The following is an 18,519-nucleotide window of genomic DNA, read 5'->3' as shown; positions in this document are numbered from 1 at the left end:
CGCAAGAAGGCCTACACACTTTCAAATGACAACAAACTTTAATTTTTTAAGAATATTTAGATCATGGAAATTATCAAAATATTAGATACCTTAAAAAACTTGAATAAATAGTGAATAAACATTTTCTAACAAAAAGTGCAAAGTAACAAGTAGAAAAAAACAAGAAAAATGCACAAAGAACTTGTATTGAGATTTTTCCATCTACAGATTTTTCCCTGACCTTCTTTTCTCTGTAAATTAAGGGTGCACACTATTGCTGAAAAAAAAATCGCTACTTAGCAGTCACATGTCCGTATGCACAAAGACACAGATCCCTAAACTAGACCATATCTGCAGATAAAACATTTTTTTGTAGAAGCATTTTTTTAAATTTGAACTAGGTCCTCATGACTAATCTACGTTATGTACGAGAAGCTGCAAAAGACACAGGTGCAAGTGGAATGTACAAAACATGGTGACATAAATTTTTAAGTAAATATAATGTGCTATATATTGCGTCACCAAAAATTATTGAGGTCATGTACATATATTGCGCGATAAGTCGATATTTTGATTATTGCGACAGGCCTACTCTCATGTACACTACTGTTCAAAAGTTTGGGATTTGTACGAATTTTGAATGTTTTTGAAAGACGCCTCTGATGCTCAACAAGGCTGCATTCATTTGATCAAAAATACAGCAAAAACGTTATGCTGTAGTACGTTGTAATATTGTTAAATATTATTGCATAATATGCCGATTTGGTCTTATCATCAATGTTGAAAACAGTTGTGCTGTTTAATTTTTATGGAAACCATGAAACATTTTTTAGGATTCTTTGATGCATATAAAGTTAAAAAAAGACATTTATTTGAAATAGAAATCTTTTGCAACACTATAAATGTCTTAAAAACCCTACTGACTGCAAGCTTTTGAACAGTAGTGTACATCGATCAACACCAACAGAAAAATCATCGCCCATCTTTTCATACCTAATACTCAAGTTCTTGGCTGATTTATTTCTTGAGCATTAAAAAAATTTAAATTATTATATTAATGCAGTGTACTAATATATTGGTGCAAAAACATATTATGAATTAAATGAATTATTAATAAATGATTATGAAGAAAGTAGGCTGAAGAATTTTTCTTTTTTGCATTCTGTCAAAGTTTGATATATTGGCGTATTGGTTCAAATATTTTCCATGGGTTCTGTTGAACCTGTTGTGTGTGTAATACATGTGAAAATGCATATTGTTTCCACAGGCTTTTTCCTTTAACAGCCATGCCAGCTCATTTTCATTGCTACATTGTGTTCACTGAGTCTGTATCTTATCAAGGTATTTTTCTTTCAGTTAGAGTGGACAGATAAAGGGCTGGAAATATCAGGGACTTTTTTTTTTTTTTCTATACTTCTATTTTTCCCCCAGAAACGTCATGTAGCTTTTTGTAGTGAGTAAGTTTAATTGGCTGGAAAGCCTTTGATTGCACAGTCTTTATAGTTTTTTTTTTGTTGTTGTTGTTTTCAATCATTATCCAGTAATCACAAACAGCTAGAAAAGTCATGGAAATTAATTGCTCAGAAAGTGTGATGGCAAATGTACTGATGTTTGAGTGGCTGGATTAGAGTGTTTTAATTTATGACTGTTACTTTACATGTTTGGGCTTCCCAATAAGCAATAGGTCTTTGTTTTGTGTTTGCTATAACTTCTTGTAATTCAGTTTAAGAACTTCATCTAATAAAGTTCACTTCCCTCTCTAGGTTTATGACAGATGCAGCGCGGCGGGAGAATGATTCTCTGAAGAAGAAAGTTCAGCCAAAGTTGTCACTCTCACTGACGGGCAGCTTTTCACGCAACAGCGTGGCCACGCCCCCTCGCCACAACAGCGGCAACCTGACCCCGCCCGTGACCCCGCCCATCACGCCCTCATCTTCATTCAGGAGCAGCACCCCCACAGGTAGTCCCACCAAACACATGCTCCTTCAGGAACTTACACACACAGGCACCTTGCTGTATGCTCACTATGTTCGCTAGAAAGATTCATTTTGATGTAATAACTCCATTAAACCTGCAGTGCTTGTTTGATGTTCTGATGTAATAGATAATCAAATAATCACATTGTGAGAGACAGTTTTTTTCATAGCTGCAGTTTCCCATGGCCTTCTCCAGAGCAACATGTGCTCTCTCTCCCACAATTAAATGTTTTAAGCATTTTATTTGTGTGGGTTTGGAACACATTTAAACTAAATAGTCTCCAAATTGCTTGTATCATACTATTACTGTGCATTAACCCTTAGACCTTCTTATGCCTTCCAGATTCTTTCTCATAAAATGCAAACGCTTTTCTGGCTGGGCACAGTACTGTGAGAAAGATAACTGTACCGGTTTCATTAAAGCTTTTGTATGTCTGCTGTGGTGGCTGATGGGAAACGCTGTTTTGTTGTTCTGGCGTAGTAGTGGTTAAATATCTGGGCCGACAGGTTAAAGGTTTGATACATGATTAATTACTAAACGATGATTTGCTGTGTACTCTCAGGCAGCGAGTATGATGAGGAGGAAGCAGAATATGAAGAGTCTGACAGTGACGAGTCGTGGACCACCGAAAGTGCCATTAGCTCTGAATCCATCCTCAGTTCCATGTGCATGAACGGTGGTGATGAGAAACCGTTCGCATGTCCCGTGCCTGGCTGCAAAAAGAGATACAAGGTAAAAATGGCTGAAAATATCTACTTTCATTTGGCTGTTCACTGTAGGTTTGAAAATTTTTTCCAAGACCGATAGCATGAAAAACATGCAAATTGTCTAAATGATCAAAAACTTTTTTATTATTTTATACATAGATTTTAATGAATACATTTGATTTCAGATATACATAAAATTATTTAAATTATAAATATTGTTAAAAAGTTTGGGACCGATAAGCATTTTTTGTAAAGAAGTCTCTTTTTTTTAGTTAATCACAAGTACAGTAAAACAGTAATATTGTGACATATTATTACAAAATAAAAAAAACGGTTTTGTATTTTAATAGGTTTCAAAATTTATTTTATTCCTGTGATTTTTCAGCAGTCATTACTAGTCTTCAGTGTCACATGATCCTTCAGAAATCATTCTAATATGCTGATTCGGTGCCTAAGAAACATTTCTTACTACTATCAATGCAGAAAACTGCTTAATATTTTTGTGGAAACAATTTTTTTTTCTTTTTCAGGATTGTATGATGAATGGACAGTTCAAAAGAGCGGCATTTATTTGAGATAGAAATCTTTTGTAACATCTTTTGAATAAAGGTATTAATTTTTTATTTTTTTTTTAAAGACGTCTTAATGCCCCAAACTTTTGAAAAGTAGTATGTATATCATTAAATAATAAAATCATTTCTCACAGACCTCAAATCTATTAGCACCATTATTTAAAGCTGTTTACTTGGGGTTTCATTCACTAAAAGGCAGGTTTACAGCACACCTGTGCATCCATAAACAATAGCAATCACCAGTGGCACAAATATGATCAAACTGTGAATGCTGGGCTCTCACTGCCTTCTTGCAGTCAAAGACTTTACTAACACAAAGAGCTGTAATGAGGATGGGACTGGAGGCTTGACATGTATTTTAAAGGCATACATGCAGTCCACAGAAGGCCTGTGCGTTTTATGAGATTTTCCACTGCCATCTGGTTCTGGCTGCAGAGATAAATGATGTGCAGCCTGTGAGCGCCGCATTCAATAAGAGGGAGAGGAAATGGATGATGACAGCCATGAGAGTGTCTTTGCATGTTCAGATGTACTGTTAGATGTGGCTCTGATTTGGGTTTATTTGGATTCAGTCGGTGCCTGGTCTCCACTGCTGTCAAGCAGCTGATGGTTTTCCTTTATTATTTCACACAACACTGGATGTTCTGGAATTATTAAAGTGCATTTTTACTCCCAGATCATTTAGTTTGCCTTCAGATTATTGAGAAATGATATGTTACAATGTCAATACAGAATTGAAAACTTGTAGTAATTGGATTGTAAAACAACATTTGTTTGCACAGTGTAAGCTGCAGTTGCCCCCTCTGTGCTGAATCGAGTCTGTCTAGATCACAAAATGATTCCATTGGCTGAAAGAACTTTTTAATGTGCAGTCTTTCCACTTCCTGATTAGACAAAGTCGCTTCATGATGTTTGCCAACTGAACTGCTATTACAACCATTAATGTCTTTTAAATTGTTACATATACTCATATGTAATGATATGGCAAGCCGTTTTGACTTTTATTCATTCTCAGGATATGAATTCTTGATATCAACAATTCAGTTTTTACTAGTTAAAATGTTAATTCTTGATATCAGGAATTAGATTTCTACTAGTATCAATTGCTATTTTTGATATCAGCAATTACATTTCCACTAGTAACAATGTTAATTCTTGATATCAACAATTCAATTTTCACTAGTTAAAATGCTAATTCTTGATATCAGGAATTGTATTTTCAGTAGTTAAATGTCACCATAGGCTACCATTCAAAATTAATTGTTGATATCAAGAATTAATTTCTTACTAGTTGAAATTCCAATTTAACATATCAGAAATACAATTCTTACTAGTAAAACCTTTATTTTTGATAATCAGTAATCACATGGTTACTAGTACAGACGTCTATTCTTGATATCAACAATTTAATTGTCACTAGTGACAAAATAAAGGTTTTTACTAGTAAGAATTGTATTTCTGATATGTGAAATTGGAATTTCAACTAGTAAGAAATCAGTTCTTGATATCAACAATTGATTTTGAATGGCAGCCTATGGTGACATTTAACTAGTGAAAATACAATTACAGATATCAAGAATTAACATTGTTACTAGTGGAAATGTAATTGCTGATATCAAAAATAGCAATTGTTACTAGTAGAAATCTAATTCCTGATATCAAGTATGAACATTTTAACTAGTAAAAATTGAATAGTTGATATCAAGAATTCATATCCTGAGAATGAATAAAAGTCAAAACGGCTTGCCATACAATGAAGCTATAGGTTTTGTGAAATTATAGATATCTCAAGCTAAACACCTCAAATTACTACTGTAGCTTAGCGTACCATTAACCAATTAGCCTGCTAGCTTAGCCTATGCTCTACACAAATGTTCAAATTTTGGGATTTGTAAGATTCTTTTGATGTTTTTGAAAGTAGTCTCTTAGTTTAACCAAGGCTGCATTTGTTTGACAAAAATACAGTAAAAACTATAATATTGTGAAATAGTATCCCAATTTAAAAGAACAGTTTTCTATTTGAATGTATTTTAAAATTTTGTTCATATCCTGAGAATGAATAAAAGTCAAAACGGCTTGCCATACAATGAAGCTATAGGTTTTGTGAAATTATAGATATCTCAAGCTAAACACCTCAAATTACTACTGTAGCTTAGCGTACCATTAACCAATTAGCCTGCTAGCTTAGCCTGCCAAGAACGGCCACCGCACTCAGATCCGCGTTCGGAAGCCCTTCAAGTGCCGGTGTGGTAAAAGCTACAAGAGCTCTCAGGGGCTTCGACACCACACCATCAACTTCCACCCGCCCGTCTCTGCCGACATCATCCGCAAGATGCAGCAGTAGAGTGCCAACATCCTCCTCTACATCCCCACACACACTCCAATACATGTATATACAGTACAAACAGAACACCTCCACATCCATCCGCACCAGCAGCTGTGGCTGTCCATTAACTGTGACTTTGACACATTTTGTCCTCAGTTTTTTGGAGGACATCCAAAAAAAATGTATCTGGAGGACAATTTGTCTTTCTCTCTATTTTACTCTTTCAAGAGTAAGACTCTTGCGCCTCCCTTTTCCTTCCACTCCTCATGAGGAAGAAACTTTAATCGTTTTCTATTCCTCTTCCTCAAGGAAGACTCCCAGAATCCCTGTGTCATTCCGGACCTCCATGAGGAGGATTTGATTCAACCGTCTATCAAAACACTACATTTTGAATTGCATGCTTTCTGTAATTTTTTTTTTCTTTTTTTTTTTTTTCCTTTGCTTATTTGTATCTTATTATTAGTTAACAGTTTTGTATTTTTGCACATTCGCTAATTCTTTTTATTTTTTCTCATCTTATTTTTTTGATGCTTGGTGCTTATTGTAAAAGACTGACGGTATGTTTGGAAAGGAGAGAATCGTGCCGAACATGAGTAAAGCTTAAGGATTCGGCGTGAACATGAGTCTCTGTGGGAGAAAAACGAAAAATAGGAAAGGCTTGAAAAGTCTGAATGTTTGTAATATAACAATATCTACCCCATATAAGCAACCTTCATAGCTAAAGGTTGTGTATATAACTATATTCTATACGTTTCCTAGTCAGATTTAAATTCTATACTTTATTCCTAAATTTTATTTTGTATATTTTCAACTGAACTTCTGAGATGACGATATCGATTGATTATGGATGTGCAGTTTTTTTGGTAGTGCTTTCACCTTTTCCGTTATTCTCAGAAAAGTTTTGAGTTACAGCACCAAATGACTCTCAGGTGACAAATCGCCAGCATTTCAGAACTATAATCCTGTTAGTATTTTAGAGTAGGCTGTTACACTCTTCCCAGGACCGTTCTGGAGCATTCTAGAACTCCACAGCGATCTGGTGAAGAACCTAAAGCACTTTGTAGTGACCAGTTGCCAACATGTTTAGGGCATTTTGTATCGCCCACAAATTGCAGAATGTTTTCTGCGAGTCCGCTGCGAAATTCAAAGGACTAATATGGCGCTTTGGAGGTCTCCGTCTCTTGAGGTTCTTTTTCTTCTAGCTAAGGGAATTCATTCTTTCGCTATACCTCCAGTGTGCTTGTTAGATTAAGATTCTTGAAACTGGTTGCCTTGAATTGTGGTACACCACAGCATTCCAGTATAGTATATGTGTAGCCAAGTGATTCAGATTGTGAATTCATCCTGATTCTGGCTTGTCTCTGGTGTGGCCATGTGACTTTTATACCCCTAACCTGTCACTGGGATGATGTAACGTTACAACCAACCCAAAGATCTTCAAGTATGGACTCATACCTCGAATCAGAAAGGTACTTGATTTGTTTTGCTTTTGGACTTGTGGGTGGTATAAATGAACAGTGGCTAGACCCTCCAGAGATCCCGGCCAGATCAGGGCCTGCCAATCACTCATTATGACACCACCGCATGGATGTTAATGTTGTTGGAATTGCAGTATGGGTTTAGATGCAACATTGTAACAGTATTACACTGCCAGTACAGAGGGAAGTATTTGATATATTGTGTACTTAATGTATTGTCTTGATGTGAGTGCTTTAAATTATATTTTCTTAAGTTTCTGGACAACAATGTTCCTTTTTGGAAGGCCAAACAAAGTAGTTTGCTTTCACAACGAAACACACCGCGGCTTGAGTGAGCAGCGCCCGGCGGATTCGACAAAGGAGGCTTTGTGTCAACCACATGTGACGAAGATCTTCTTTATGCACCAAGAGCTTGTAACACTCCAAAGAGAAATAAAAAATTGAAATCGCATCATATGTTTTCACATTTTATCAACTCAGTATGACCAGCATAAATATTGCTTCAGTGAAATCTTTATTGGTTTAGATCAAGTATATAAGACACACTCACACAGAAAGAGACAGTATTTAACTAAGGAAATGGAACAAAAAAAGAGGTCTGTGATTTCAGTGCACAGGAAACGAGAGCATGCAACTCAATTAAAGTAAGTGATTTAAATAGATAAAGGAAAAACACTAACTCAAATAACTTGATTATCAAGGTTAATCTTTAAAAGCTTATTCTCAAATAACTTTAGAATATAGAATCACCCTCTTAGCTGGTCACATACATGACCTGACAGAAAAAGCTGTGCTCTGCCTGCACAGACTATAGTAGACGATACCTGACTCAAACTATGGAACCTGGGGATGGTTCTCAACAGAATGGTTTAATATGACATTTGCTCAGTCTTCTTAAAGTACTCTCAAGTGCTAACTTTGATATGAGAAGCGTTAAAGTGAACTAGAATAAACAGTCCTATTGACAGAAGTAATCCCCAACTAAAATGGACTTAAATAAAGACCCTAAAATGTCATCCAAATCCATCGTTCAGTCATTTGGAATTCATTAACAGTACTTGCCTTGATTGTGTTAAATAAAGAATCAGTTCTCTACAGATGAATGCTCAAAGCTAAACATGCTAAGTGGCTGTTAACTGTAACACAAATGAGCAGAATGTGGAGGCAAGTACTAATTTTATCGACTAGAAGTTGAGCATGTTACTGTCGAAGTGGGTGAGGACGTGCTTCTCGAAGAGCTGCTGGTCGCAGTCGAGAGGGAACTGTTCACTGCACATGGGGCAGTTCTTCCAGTGGCTCTCCACGTGCTCCTCAAACTTTGACTGGTCATAATGAGGAGGGAAGATCACTTCACACAGCGGACATCGCTTCTGCTCCCCACTGTGAGACAGAGAAATTAAACTGTATTAAAAACACAAATAACAAAGACTGAACGAGGATAAATAAGGGTGTAAAGTGTGGTAAGGTGTGTGAATGAGCTGGCGCTGGAACAACAGGAGAGTAAACGGCAGTAAAACAGCATCTGTGTGAAGGCGATGTGGGTGGGCCGTTGAGCTAATGCACATACTCGCACCACAACGAAGCTCAACCACATGATAGGTAACAGCCGCGAGGTTCTTGTTTGTGTGCGTTCTTACCTGGCTTCAAAGCAGAATGGCATCTGTCCATCATTGAGGAACTCTGCGGGGTCAGCAGCTGTAGGCTGATCACTGGTTTGCTGGGGAGAGAAGAAAAAAAAACATTTCCTTTCAGCAAAAACCAACGAAAAACCTGTATTAGACAATTCACTGTGAATGATTAATAACGGCAAGAAATCCTGTTTGTGCGGCAAAATATGATAAACATATGCAATTATGTAGGAGGAAGTCATAGCATATTGGTCCAATGATCTGGGGTGCGTTTCTAAAAAGCATCGTTAGCCAATTATGATCACAAGTTCTATCGTTACCAACACAGAATACGCTGTTTTCGGAAAACAGTTTCAACAAATATTCACAAAACAGCTCCAAGCGTGTGTGGTTGGAATTACAGCATATTTTCTTGTTAGTATGACATATAGATCATGATCATGGGAACAATAAGCAAGCTAACATGCAGCACACTATATCTTTCATTCCATTTAAATATATTTACATTTCAGTCTACACAGTATAGCATGTCATCAATCAGCGCCGTTTTGAAGCGCGAGAATGTGTGAAAGTGAATAAGGGAACCACAGAGTATGAAGAGGGAACCAGTAATGAATCAAATATCAAATAAAGAAAAATGCTGTTACAGCAGCATCTTGGAGAAATGACGCTGTAATATTCTCAAATGAACCACGTGTATACAGGATTAAAGTGTGCACCAAATACATACTGTCAAATGCATACTTTGTGTTGTTCATGTAAATTAACTATAATAATCTGACATTAATTACTATCTTGAAGCAGTCATGAATAGCTAATTAATTTCTCCAACAATGCATCCTGCACTACAGTGATTAAGCCGCGAGTTTTAAGAATCACTCAGGATTGTGAGAGATACTATTTTGGGAATGGAGTATTAGCATACTGCATAGTATATACTGGCTTCCATTTTTAAAAAATATTTCAGCAGTATGATACACTGTTGTTACATGGCTTAAATATGATTATGTTGTTGTGGTATGTTTCGATTTTAAGCAGCTTTTGTGAAGAAGAAAAAAAAGTTAAGATTGTTCAACCAAAATGACATTTTTATTTTTTATATATACATACAATTAAAGTCAATTATTTTGCACATTAACCCTGCATACAAAACAAGTACGTCATTCAGGCTTGGAATGACATGAGGTTGAGTAAATTATTTTCATTTTTTGGTGAACTATTCATTTCATTCAAGAGATTCATTTTTGGGGTTGATCTTACTTATGGTTCATTCAACAGAATCACTCAGGATTGTGAGAGATACTATTTTGGGAATGGAGTATTAGCATACTGCATAGTATATACTGGCTTCCATTTTTAAAAAATATTTCAGCAGTATGATACACTGTTGTTACATGGCTTAAATATGATTATGTTGTTGTGGTATGTTTCGATTTTAAGCAGCTTTTGTGAAGAAGAAAAAAAAGTTAAGATTGTTCAACCAAAATGACATTTTTATTTTTTATATATACATACAATGAAAGTCAATTATTTTGCACATTAACCCTGCATACAAAACATTTTAAACTCTTTCAAATTAAGTACGTCATTCAGGCTTGGAATGACATGAGGTTGAGTAAATTATTTTCATTTTTTGGTGAACTATTCATTTCATTCAAGAGATTCATTTTTGGGGTTGATCTTACTTATGGTTCATTCAACACATCTTGAAATGGAAGTACGTCATTCAGGCTTGGAATGACATGAGGTTGAGTAAATTATTTTCATTTTTTGGTGAACTATTCATTTCATTCAAGAGATTCATTTTTGGGGTTGATCTTACTTATGGTTCATTCAACACATCTTGAAATGGAAGTATAAGTTGAGAGCACTGCATTATGGGTTTCAACACTCAGCACAGTGTGCTCTGTTGTATATTTCACGTTTTAGCAAATTTAGCAGATAATCAATGTACATAATCATTTTTGGCAAGAAAAGTTTCAATTCATTCAGGTATGACTTTTTAGAGAACGACTTCAATTTGCAATCATACTTGGCAACTAGTTCTGGTACATAAAATTCTTTGTGTATACTTCTATATACTTCAGTCACATCAAACATGATGCGAACAGGCCACTTAAGATAAAAAGTGACTGTTTTATGCAAACTGATCGAAGCTCTTCCATGTTTAGTTTGGTAAATCCACCGTTATCCAGGCAAGGCTAACGAGCTCTATTGGTTGTGAGCGTGAGCGCTTCCTTAATGACTCTGCTCTGGGTTAGCAGGGCTTTAATAATGCCAGCTTAGCTAAGCCCTGCCGGAGGCCAGCACAGCAGAAAGAGAAGGCCAGATAAAAGAAAGACAGAGATTTGGGAAGAGTTTAAGTCCATCTGCAGTTCTGACTTGATTAAAACCTTAATCCCACCTCTATATCACTTCTAACGGCTGAACGTGGAGGCAGCCGTAATTAACTCACAGTGCTCTGCGGCTCCTCTGGTTCCTCCAGTCCATCGGGGCGACTGAGGTTCCGGGCGGGCTGTATGCACACTACATTGCTGTCCCAGGATGGAGGCCCAACTGGGGGCAGTCGGGGCATCTGGTCATCAGAGAACTCTCCATCGGCTCCATCTGTCAGGAAAGGAAACCCTTTAATGACTTAATACCTGGATGTATACCTCAAGAAAACCCTGTAGCTCAAATAGATATGAGCAGGAGCAATCAAGGAGCACATGCACAGTAACCTAAAAAGTGTTTGGAGCCTTAAGTCACAAAGTTGAACATGTTTTACTGTGATAATATTAGATACAAAATATCAAACCAAGGCATTTATTTTTAAGAAACAGCAATGCAAAGTGTTGTTGTCATTAAAAATTCTACTTAAAATAATTAAAATGATTGGCAAAATACACACGTTTTAAGGCACAGTCACATTAGCAAAATTTCAGGTCAACTTGAACTTTGAATCTTTCGACCTCATGCAAAAATCCCAATTGCATGAGTTCCAATTGAAATGACTGGATTTTGCCCATGAAAAATCTTAGAACAATGGTAAATGTAACCAGAGTTGTATTCTATGGTGCACTTATTGACATTTCTTCCTTTGTTCATAAATTTGATTCCTTTTTTAGAATGAACAATTGAAATGAATGGTGAATTAGCAGCATAGATACCCCTTGAATCAGTAGAAGAGTACGGGTTCCCAAACATGAGATCAGTGGGGCGCTGGGGCACCAGCAGAGGAGATGGGTCGTCTTGAGGGTACGGCATCGGGTACTGCAAGAAAACTGACTGCACATCCACATTGCCCTCTTTGTTTTCATGTTCTTCTTCCCTGCTGACACTCCTTTGCAACTCCTGATGGGGCACAGGAAATACAACGGCTGTCAGTTGCTGAAATCAATAGCTAATTACCTGATCCACACATTTCAATCGAAACCTAAATGTAAAAATGCCAATTAAAAGCTAAACTGGGTGAAATTGGCCCAAAGGGACAAAACGGAAAGCAAATGGTAATTTATGGCCAGCTATGATGTATTGACAATACAGTCAGGTCCCATGTTTCCATCCTTGTCTTCATTCTTCCTTCTATCTTTGCGTCCAGACAATACATCACTCACCACAGCGAGCAGAGGCAGCAGGGTAGAGTAACTCGCCACCCTCGCACAAACAGTTTAATTAGGCCCTTCATTAAAACTCTTCTGCCTGTTCAAAGGGAGGCAGAGCTCTGCCTTTTATTGAAGTCTTCGGCAGGCGCCAATTTCATTTAGTCTGAACCTCAAATTGGGCCATTTTGCTTCTTGAGCGTCGAGTTTTGTGTTGTACCTCGACTACGCGTCCCTCTCTGTGGTCCAGGGTAATTGAATGGAAAATTAAGGACTCACTTGCACTGCTGGCCCAATTAGAGAGATATGTTAAACCCAAAACAGATCCTGAGAATAAAACAACAAGCAAGAAAAACAACTGCATTTTTAGATTGGCAGAGGCCTGCGGAAAACGAAAACGAAAGCACGCACCCTCTCTAGCTTCTCTTTTTCTTTGGTCAATGCAAAAAGACTGTCCTTCAGCTCCTTGAGTTCTCTGCCCTTCTCTGCCACCTGGCTCTGGAATCAGAAAACAAAGTCGTTACCAAGATTATCTGCTAAAAACATTATTTAAAATGAAAAGTGAAACAACTTGACTCCAGAATGAGAATAATTGGTTAATATGTGAAAAATAATGTACAGGCAGATATATTGATATAAAAAATATATTAAACTGATTAATATAAATCGTAATCGAGTGTGATGTGTGCATGAGTGAGTGTGTGCATATTTTAAAATAAATATGTATTTTGCAAACAGTTCAAATGGATAACTTTACAAGAAATTCAAAAAAATACTATTTACTTAAATCAATTGCCTTAAATCAATTTAAATGCTTTAGTTATTTAATTAAAAAAAATAAATATCAATATTTGAAAAATAATTAAATATAAAAATATTTAAAAATTTTAAAAACATTTAAATAAAATAATGCAATAATGACTGTTAAGTAACCTGAAATAACAAAAAAAATATATATTTGAGTTCCACAAGAAAAAATAAATAAATAAACAAACTGGTAGCCCGGCACAATGGTCAACTACAGTTTTATACAGTTTATTATATAAAAATATCTGCCTGCATGACTAACCAATCAGAATTAAGCATGACTGACCAATCAGAGTTAAGTATTCCAGAGTCATGTAATAATGAGATTGATTTACTAAAAATGTGAGAAATAAAATAATTGCAACTGATATGCTTGGGATTTTAATTAAGTACTTATTTGCTAGAAAAAAGAAGAAAAAAAAAAAGATCTCCATGTTAAACACAAGATGTCTTCTTTACCACTCATTTACATCTGCCTTTGCATGGCTCCACATGAGTCACGCAGAGAAACCATAAACTTAGCCTGAAGACTACCACTGATCTGCACATGACCTTACTATTTAAACAGAACTGAGTCCCTCGCTCTGTCTCCTGCTGTGTAGGGAGGCAGCCAGCAGATGCATTATCCTGTCTTGATCCCAGGACTCCCAACTGTCCTTCCTCCACTGTCTCCATGTCTCATGTAAACAGCAGTAAAAGTCAGTCTCCTCAGTGACACGCTCATAAACCAGCACTGTCAGTGTATTTGTGCTAATGCAATGATATCGGGCTTGACTCAGTGCAGCCATAAACAGTGTGGAGGAGAAAACGGTACTAAGGTCGACCTGGATCTCTTATCAGAACATCTGAAGGTCTGCTTATCTGTGATCACATTTCCCTCTGATCTGAGTCATATTGTTCAAAACGTATCAAAAAGAAAAAACACAGCACTGCTTCCCTTTGTTGAGTCCCAGATCTTAGCCATTGAATGTCGCTTTAGCTACGTGCTATAATAGAAAGAAACTACTGTGATAAAAAGTAAATGTGACCCCTGTTATAACAGAAAGTCTTTGATCATGTTTACATGCACAACAATTTGCTGATAACTAACAAAAAATCAGTTTATTGAAATAATGTTTTACTGGTTTGAAATGCCAGTAAACAGTTTTTACAAGACTTTCCTAAAGGGGTCATGAACTGCATTTTTAATTATTTGATGTTAGTATGATTTTTACATCAAAAATGGTAATAATTTAGAAATAAAAGGAAAAGCCCGTTGCTATGATTGGCTAACATCTTGCATATGAAATAAGTATTACATGTGGAGCTCTCTCGAAAACTATTACTACGTTTTTACTATTACAGCTGTTGAGATTAACTAATCATGGAGAGTGTTGATTATAGCATTATATTTAGATCTACTCCCAACGCATGAAATGTTGCAGCAATGAGCATTGTAGCCGATGACAGGGTGAACGTGATTTCACCAAGTACAACATGTTTCTGGAACAACATCCTTGAACAACATTCCAATCAACCAATCAGAATTGAGGGATAAGTTTTCAAGAAATGTAAGTTTTAGGCTTACAATCAGGGTTAGACGCTTCTACACCCTTGTTATTCACCTATCATTTCCCTGAATAAATTATGTGATCCTGGATTGGTCTTCTCTCCTTCTCATCTCACTAACGCTCCAGTGGGCGGGGCCAGAGTCACAATGATGTAGAAGTAGGCGTTGATCTGATTCTACAGAGGCAGGCTTTCGTCGCACTATGACATCATAATGTGACCAAATCTGAAACGAGTGGTTTTCTGATCTTGGTTTCAATAAAAGCAGTTTTTAGACTAACAAGGAAGTTTTGAGTTCTGAAACTCACACAATGTTTTTATAGAACAATGACTGAGAAAAATTTGTTTTCTCAATTCATGACCCCCTTTAAAAATCTATTTCAAAATGTAAGCATCCATGTATTCCACTCAGAGTATTCCATTTGTTATGCGAGTTGTAATAGTAAAAGCGTTAAAAACCCCAGAGTATTCCAAAATGTCAGCAGGAAACTCATTCACTCACATACCACGAGATGAGAACATATTTTTCTTGGGTCAAGAAAGAGTCAGCATTTGTGATATATTTCCTCCTCCCCTACCACGAAATACTCACTGTGCCTGGATGCTTTTAAATCCCCAATAATCTGCCGTAAGGACACTATCCTGTCACATATTAGACATGTGCACTTCAATAAACCAATGGAATGCAGGATAAGGTGTTTACATGTCAGGCAAAATCGGGGTAATGGGCAAATATCTAGCTCTGTGGATAGGTTTATGCTTAAATTATTTTCCTTTATCAGCGTAAGGTCATAAACAGTTTAACGTATTTACATGACTACGTGTATTTACATCTCACATCTTAAGAACTGTTCAGTGGAGGAGAATATTTACTACTTATTTGCTAAAAAACCTCTTCTGACATATGTTAGCTTTCTTCTTAAATATGTCGTCAAGGCAAAAATGGCAATTATACTCACTGTAGTTCTGGTGACATTATCATGTATTTCTCCAGTTCTGAACATTGCTGGGAACTGTGCATGTGCAAGTTTTGTTCAGAATACATATAATGCACATGTAAATGAATATGTGAATCGGACTGCAACGTTTAAGATACATATAATTAGAAACAGAACTTTCAGAATCTGAAATCGGATTGGATTCAATCCGATTGATGAAAATTAGCGCATGAAATATTGATTTCATGTTGACTTTAAAGCTAGCTATAATGATAATAGCTTTAAGAAACAAAGCAGTCTTGAGGTGCAGTCGAAACCAGCTTTTGTGTACCAAAAAATCTACCAGCTTGAGCTCTTTTTGGATTGCTGTGAGCCTAAAAATGTGGTCATATTAGCGGAATTTCAGTGAAATTTCATTAGGCAAAATGGTTCATGGTCTACTGTCAATAGTGTAGCGATGTATGATATCACTTTCAAACTAAACAGTGAATCCACGTGACCAACGTAAACCCGTTGTGAAATCTGCATAAGGAAACCTTTCACCCTCAAATGAAATTTCTGATTGCATGGATTCCTATTGAAATGACTGGATTTCACCCATGAAAATTCGCCCAACAACAGTAAATGACCTGATGGAATCTGACTGAACAGTGGTCACCAGGATGTCATCTGTCTTTTATTGTGTCCCTCATTCACGCTGCCCGTCTTAATGTTATCTGTGTTTTTGTATAACATAGTAGCTTGTTAATCCCAAATGTCCTCTAGTATAGTACCGAATTAAGTTTTAGTTTAAACTCTGGACCAGTAGGTGATGCTGACCTTGTAGCGATCTTCCTCAGAAGCCAGCTGCATTCGCAGGCCCTCATTGGTTTTCTTCTGCTCTCTTAGCTTCACCTCCATTTTTGTGAGCTCATCGGTTATCATGCTGCAGCGCTCTCGTTCCTCCTGCGGAGGAATATGCCAAGTACTTTAGTATATCAAGCACATCCAGTATGTCAGTGAGAGAAAAGAAAAAGGTAAGTACTCACATTAAGCATCTGTTTGCATTTCCTGTATTTGTCATTTTTGTCCGGCTCCTTGCTTGCGCTTTTCAGCTTGCCCTGAATGATGGCATCTAGCACAGCATCTGAAGTTCCTGGGCTTCCTGTTAGCAATCCAGAGAACACAACAGCATGTCTATACAATGTCCTAAACACTGAAGTTGTAGTTTGTGTTGCTTACTATGAACTTACCTGGTGCAGATGCCTCTGGACTGGCAGATAAAGGACCAGCTGCTGGTTCAGACCCTGGACTTCTCTTCACCCGAGACAAAACACAAAGGTTGGCTGAGTCTAACAACTAACGAACAGCTAAAAACTCAAAACACAAGACTCTGCAGGTGGTATAGCTATATAACTGCAAATTGAGGGTTTACTCACTCCTTGCTGTTCAGTGAGCTTGACCACTTGTTTCTGGAGCTTCTGGCATTCCTTATATTTGTCTTTATAGTGTTCAGCAGCCATCTGCAGCCTGAGCCGTAAATCTTCAACTTCTCTCTGCAGTTCGGCAACAGCAAACCCATCGGACTCTTTACACTGCTGAGGGAAAGAGAGATTAGTTTTTGTGAGCTCATCGGTTATCATGCTGCAGCGCTCTCGTTCCTCCTGCGGAGGAATATGCCAAGTACTTTAGTATATCAAGCACATCCAGTATGTCAGTGAGAGAAAAGAAAAAGGTAAGTACTCACATTAAGCATCTGTTTGCATTTCCTGTATTTGTCATTTTTGTCTGGCTCCTTGCTTGCGCTTTTCAGCTTGCCCTGAATGATGGCATCTAGCACAGCATCTGAAGTTCCTGGGCTTCCTGTTAGCAATCCAGAGAACACAACAGCATGTCTATACAATGTCCTAAACACTGAAGTTGTAGTTTGTGTTGCTTACTATGAACTTACCTGGTGCAGATGCCTCTGGACTGGCAGATAAAGGACCAGCTGCTGGTTCAGACCCTGGACTTCTCTTCACCCGAGACAAAACACAAAGGTTGGCTGAGTCTAACAACTAACGAACAGCTAAAAACTCAAAACACAAGACTCTGCAGGTGGTATAGCTATATAACTGCAAATTGAGGGTTTACTCACTCCTTGCTGTTCAGTGAGCTTGACCACTTGTTTCTGGAGCTTCTGGCATTCCTTATATTTGTCTTTATAGTGTTCAGCAGCCATCTGCAGCCTGAGCCGTAAATCTTCAACTTCTCTCTGCAGTTCGGCAACAGCAAACCCATCGGACTCTTTACACTGCTGAGGGAAAGAGAGATTAGTTAGTTATAATGGTTTGCAGTTAAACGATGACAAATAGAGAACAGTTCAGAACATTATAAGTGGTAAACACAGTGTACAATCTGGGTAATAGACCAGGCTTACTTCAGAACACTATGGGCTTTTGTGACTAAGGCATACTGGATTCAGGTGTTTATTTAAAGGGGTCATATGATGCGATTTCAAGTTTTCCTTTCTCTTTGAAGTGTTACAAGCTCTTGGTGGAAGATCTGTAAAGTTGCAAAGACTAAAGTCTCAAATCCAAAGAGATATTCTTTATAAAAGTTAAGAGTCAGCCACGCCTACCTAAAACGGCTCGTTCTAACACGCCCCCACATGTCTACGGAAGATTTGCATAACGCCGCCCAAATGTTCACGCAAAGAAAGAAGGCATAACTTTTATTCTCGCTGTAGTATTGTAGTTGTTGCCGCCGCTGCCATGTCGTGAAGGCGCTGTGTGTTTCGTTGTGAAAGCGAAACTACTTTGTTTGGCCTTCCAAAAGAGGACGATATCCGCTTCGTCATGCCTAGAGCTGATCCCTGCTGGTTGCTGAGGAAATACATCAACTTCGCGCTGTGGATCGCCGGATCGGCTTTCACCGTGGACGAAGCGGAGTCCAACCGGAGTCGTCACATGTCCTTCCGGACGCTCACTGTAGGCCGCCTCTGCTCACTCTAACCCTCC

The 18,519-nt window shown here is 37.5% G+C and overlaps 2 protein-coding genes across 7 annotated transcripts in view; one reads left to right on the top strand and one right to left on the bottom strand.

Annotated features, from left to right (window-relative positions):
• LOC107744701 (juxtaposed with another zinc finger protein 1-like) overlaps positions 1 to 7,296 on the top strand; it is a 33,673-nt gene extending 26,377 nt beyond the window's left edge. The window contains exons 3-5 of the mRNA XM_016558520.1: positions 1,743 to 1,939; positions 2,519 to 2,724; positions 5,433 to 7,296. Of these exons, the coding sequence (XP_016414006.1) occupies positions 1,743 to 1,939; positions 2,519 to 2,724; positions 5,433 to 5,579 (550 nt within the window). The 3' untranslated portion in view covers positions 5,580 to 7,296. The remainder of the gene's footprint in view (positions 1 to 1,742; positions 1,940 to 2,518; positions 2,725 to 5,432) is intronic.
• Positions 7,297 to 7,534: 238 nt separating this feature from the next.
• Positions 7,535 to 18,519, bottom strand: part of LOC107744700 (tax1-binding protein 1 homolog B) — a 36,038-nt gene continuing 25,053 nt past the window's right edge. For 2 of the 6 annotated variants that reach the window (XM_016558513.1, XM_016558515.1), the window contains exons 10-18: positions 17,658 to 17,816; positions 17,472 to 17,541; positions 17,268 to 17,383; positions 16,361 to 16,486; positions 12,660 to 12,746; positions 11,817 to 12,000; positions 11,123 to 11,274; positions 8,677 to 8,756; positions 7,535 to 8,419 (exon numbers count right to left, since the gene is read on the bottom strand). In XM_016558513.1, coding sequence (XP_016413999.1) covers positions 8,224 to 8,419; positions 8,677 to 8,756; positions 11,123 to 11,274; positions 11,817 to 12,000; positions 12,660 to 12,746; positions 16,361 to 16,486; positions 17,268 to 17,383; positions 17,472 to 17,541; positions 17,658 to 17,816 — 1,170 coding nt within the window. In that variant the 3' untranslated portion in view covers positions 7,535 to 8,223. The remainder of the gene's footprint in view (positions 8,420 to 8,676; positions 8,757 to 11,122; positions 11,275 to 11,816; positions 12,001 to 12,659; positions 12,747 to 16,360; positions 16,487 to 17,267; positions 17,384 to 17,471; positions 17,542 to 17,657; positions 17,817 to 18,519) is intronic. The other 4 variants (XM_016558514.1, XM_016558517.1, XM_016558518.1 and 1 more) reach the window with 3 other exon arrangements.

Source organism: Sinocyclocheilus rhinocerous, unplaced genomic scaffold, assembly GCF_001515625.1.
Source record: "Sinocyclocheilus rhinocerous isolate Xijiao unplaced genomic scaffold, SAMN03320098_v1.1 scaffold498, whole genome shotgun sequence".
Taxonomy (NCBI): Eukaryota; Metazoa; Chordata; class Actinopteri; order Cypriniformes; family Cyprinidae; genus Sinocyclocheilus; species Sinocyclocheilus rhinocerous.
The sequence above is the reverse complement of the archived record's forward strand: the minus strand, read 5'-3'. Positions and strand labels throughout refer to the sequence as shown.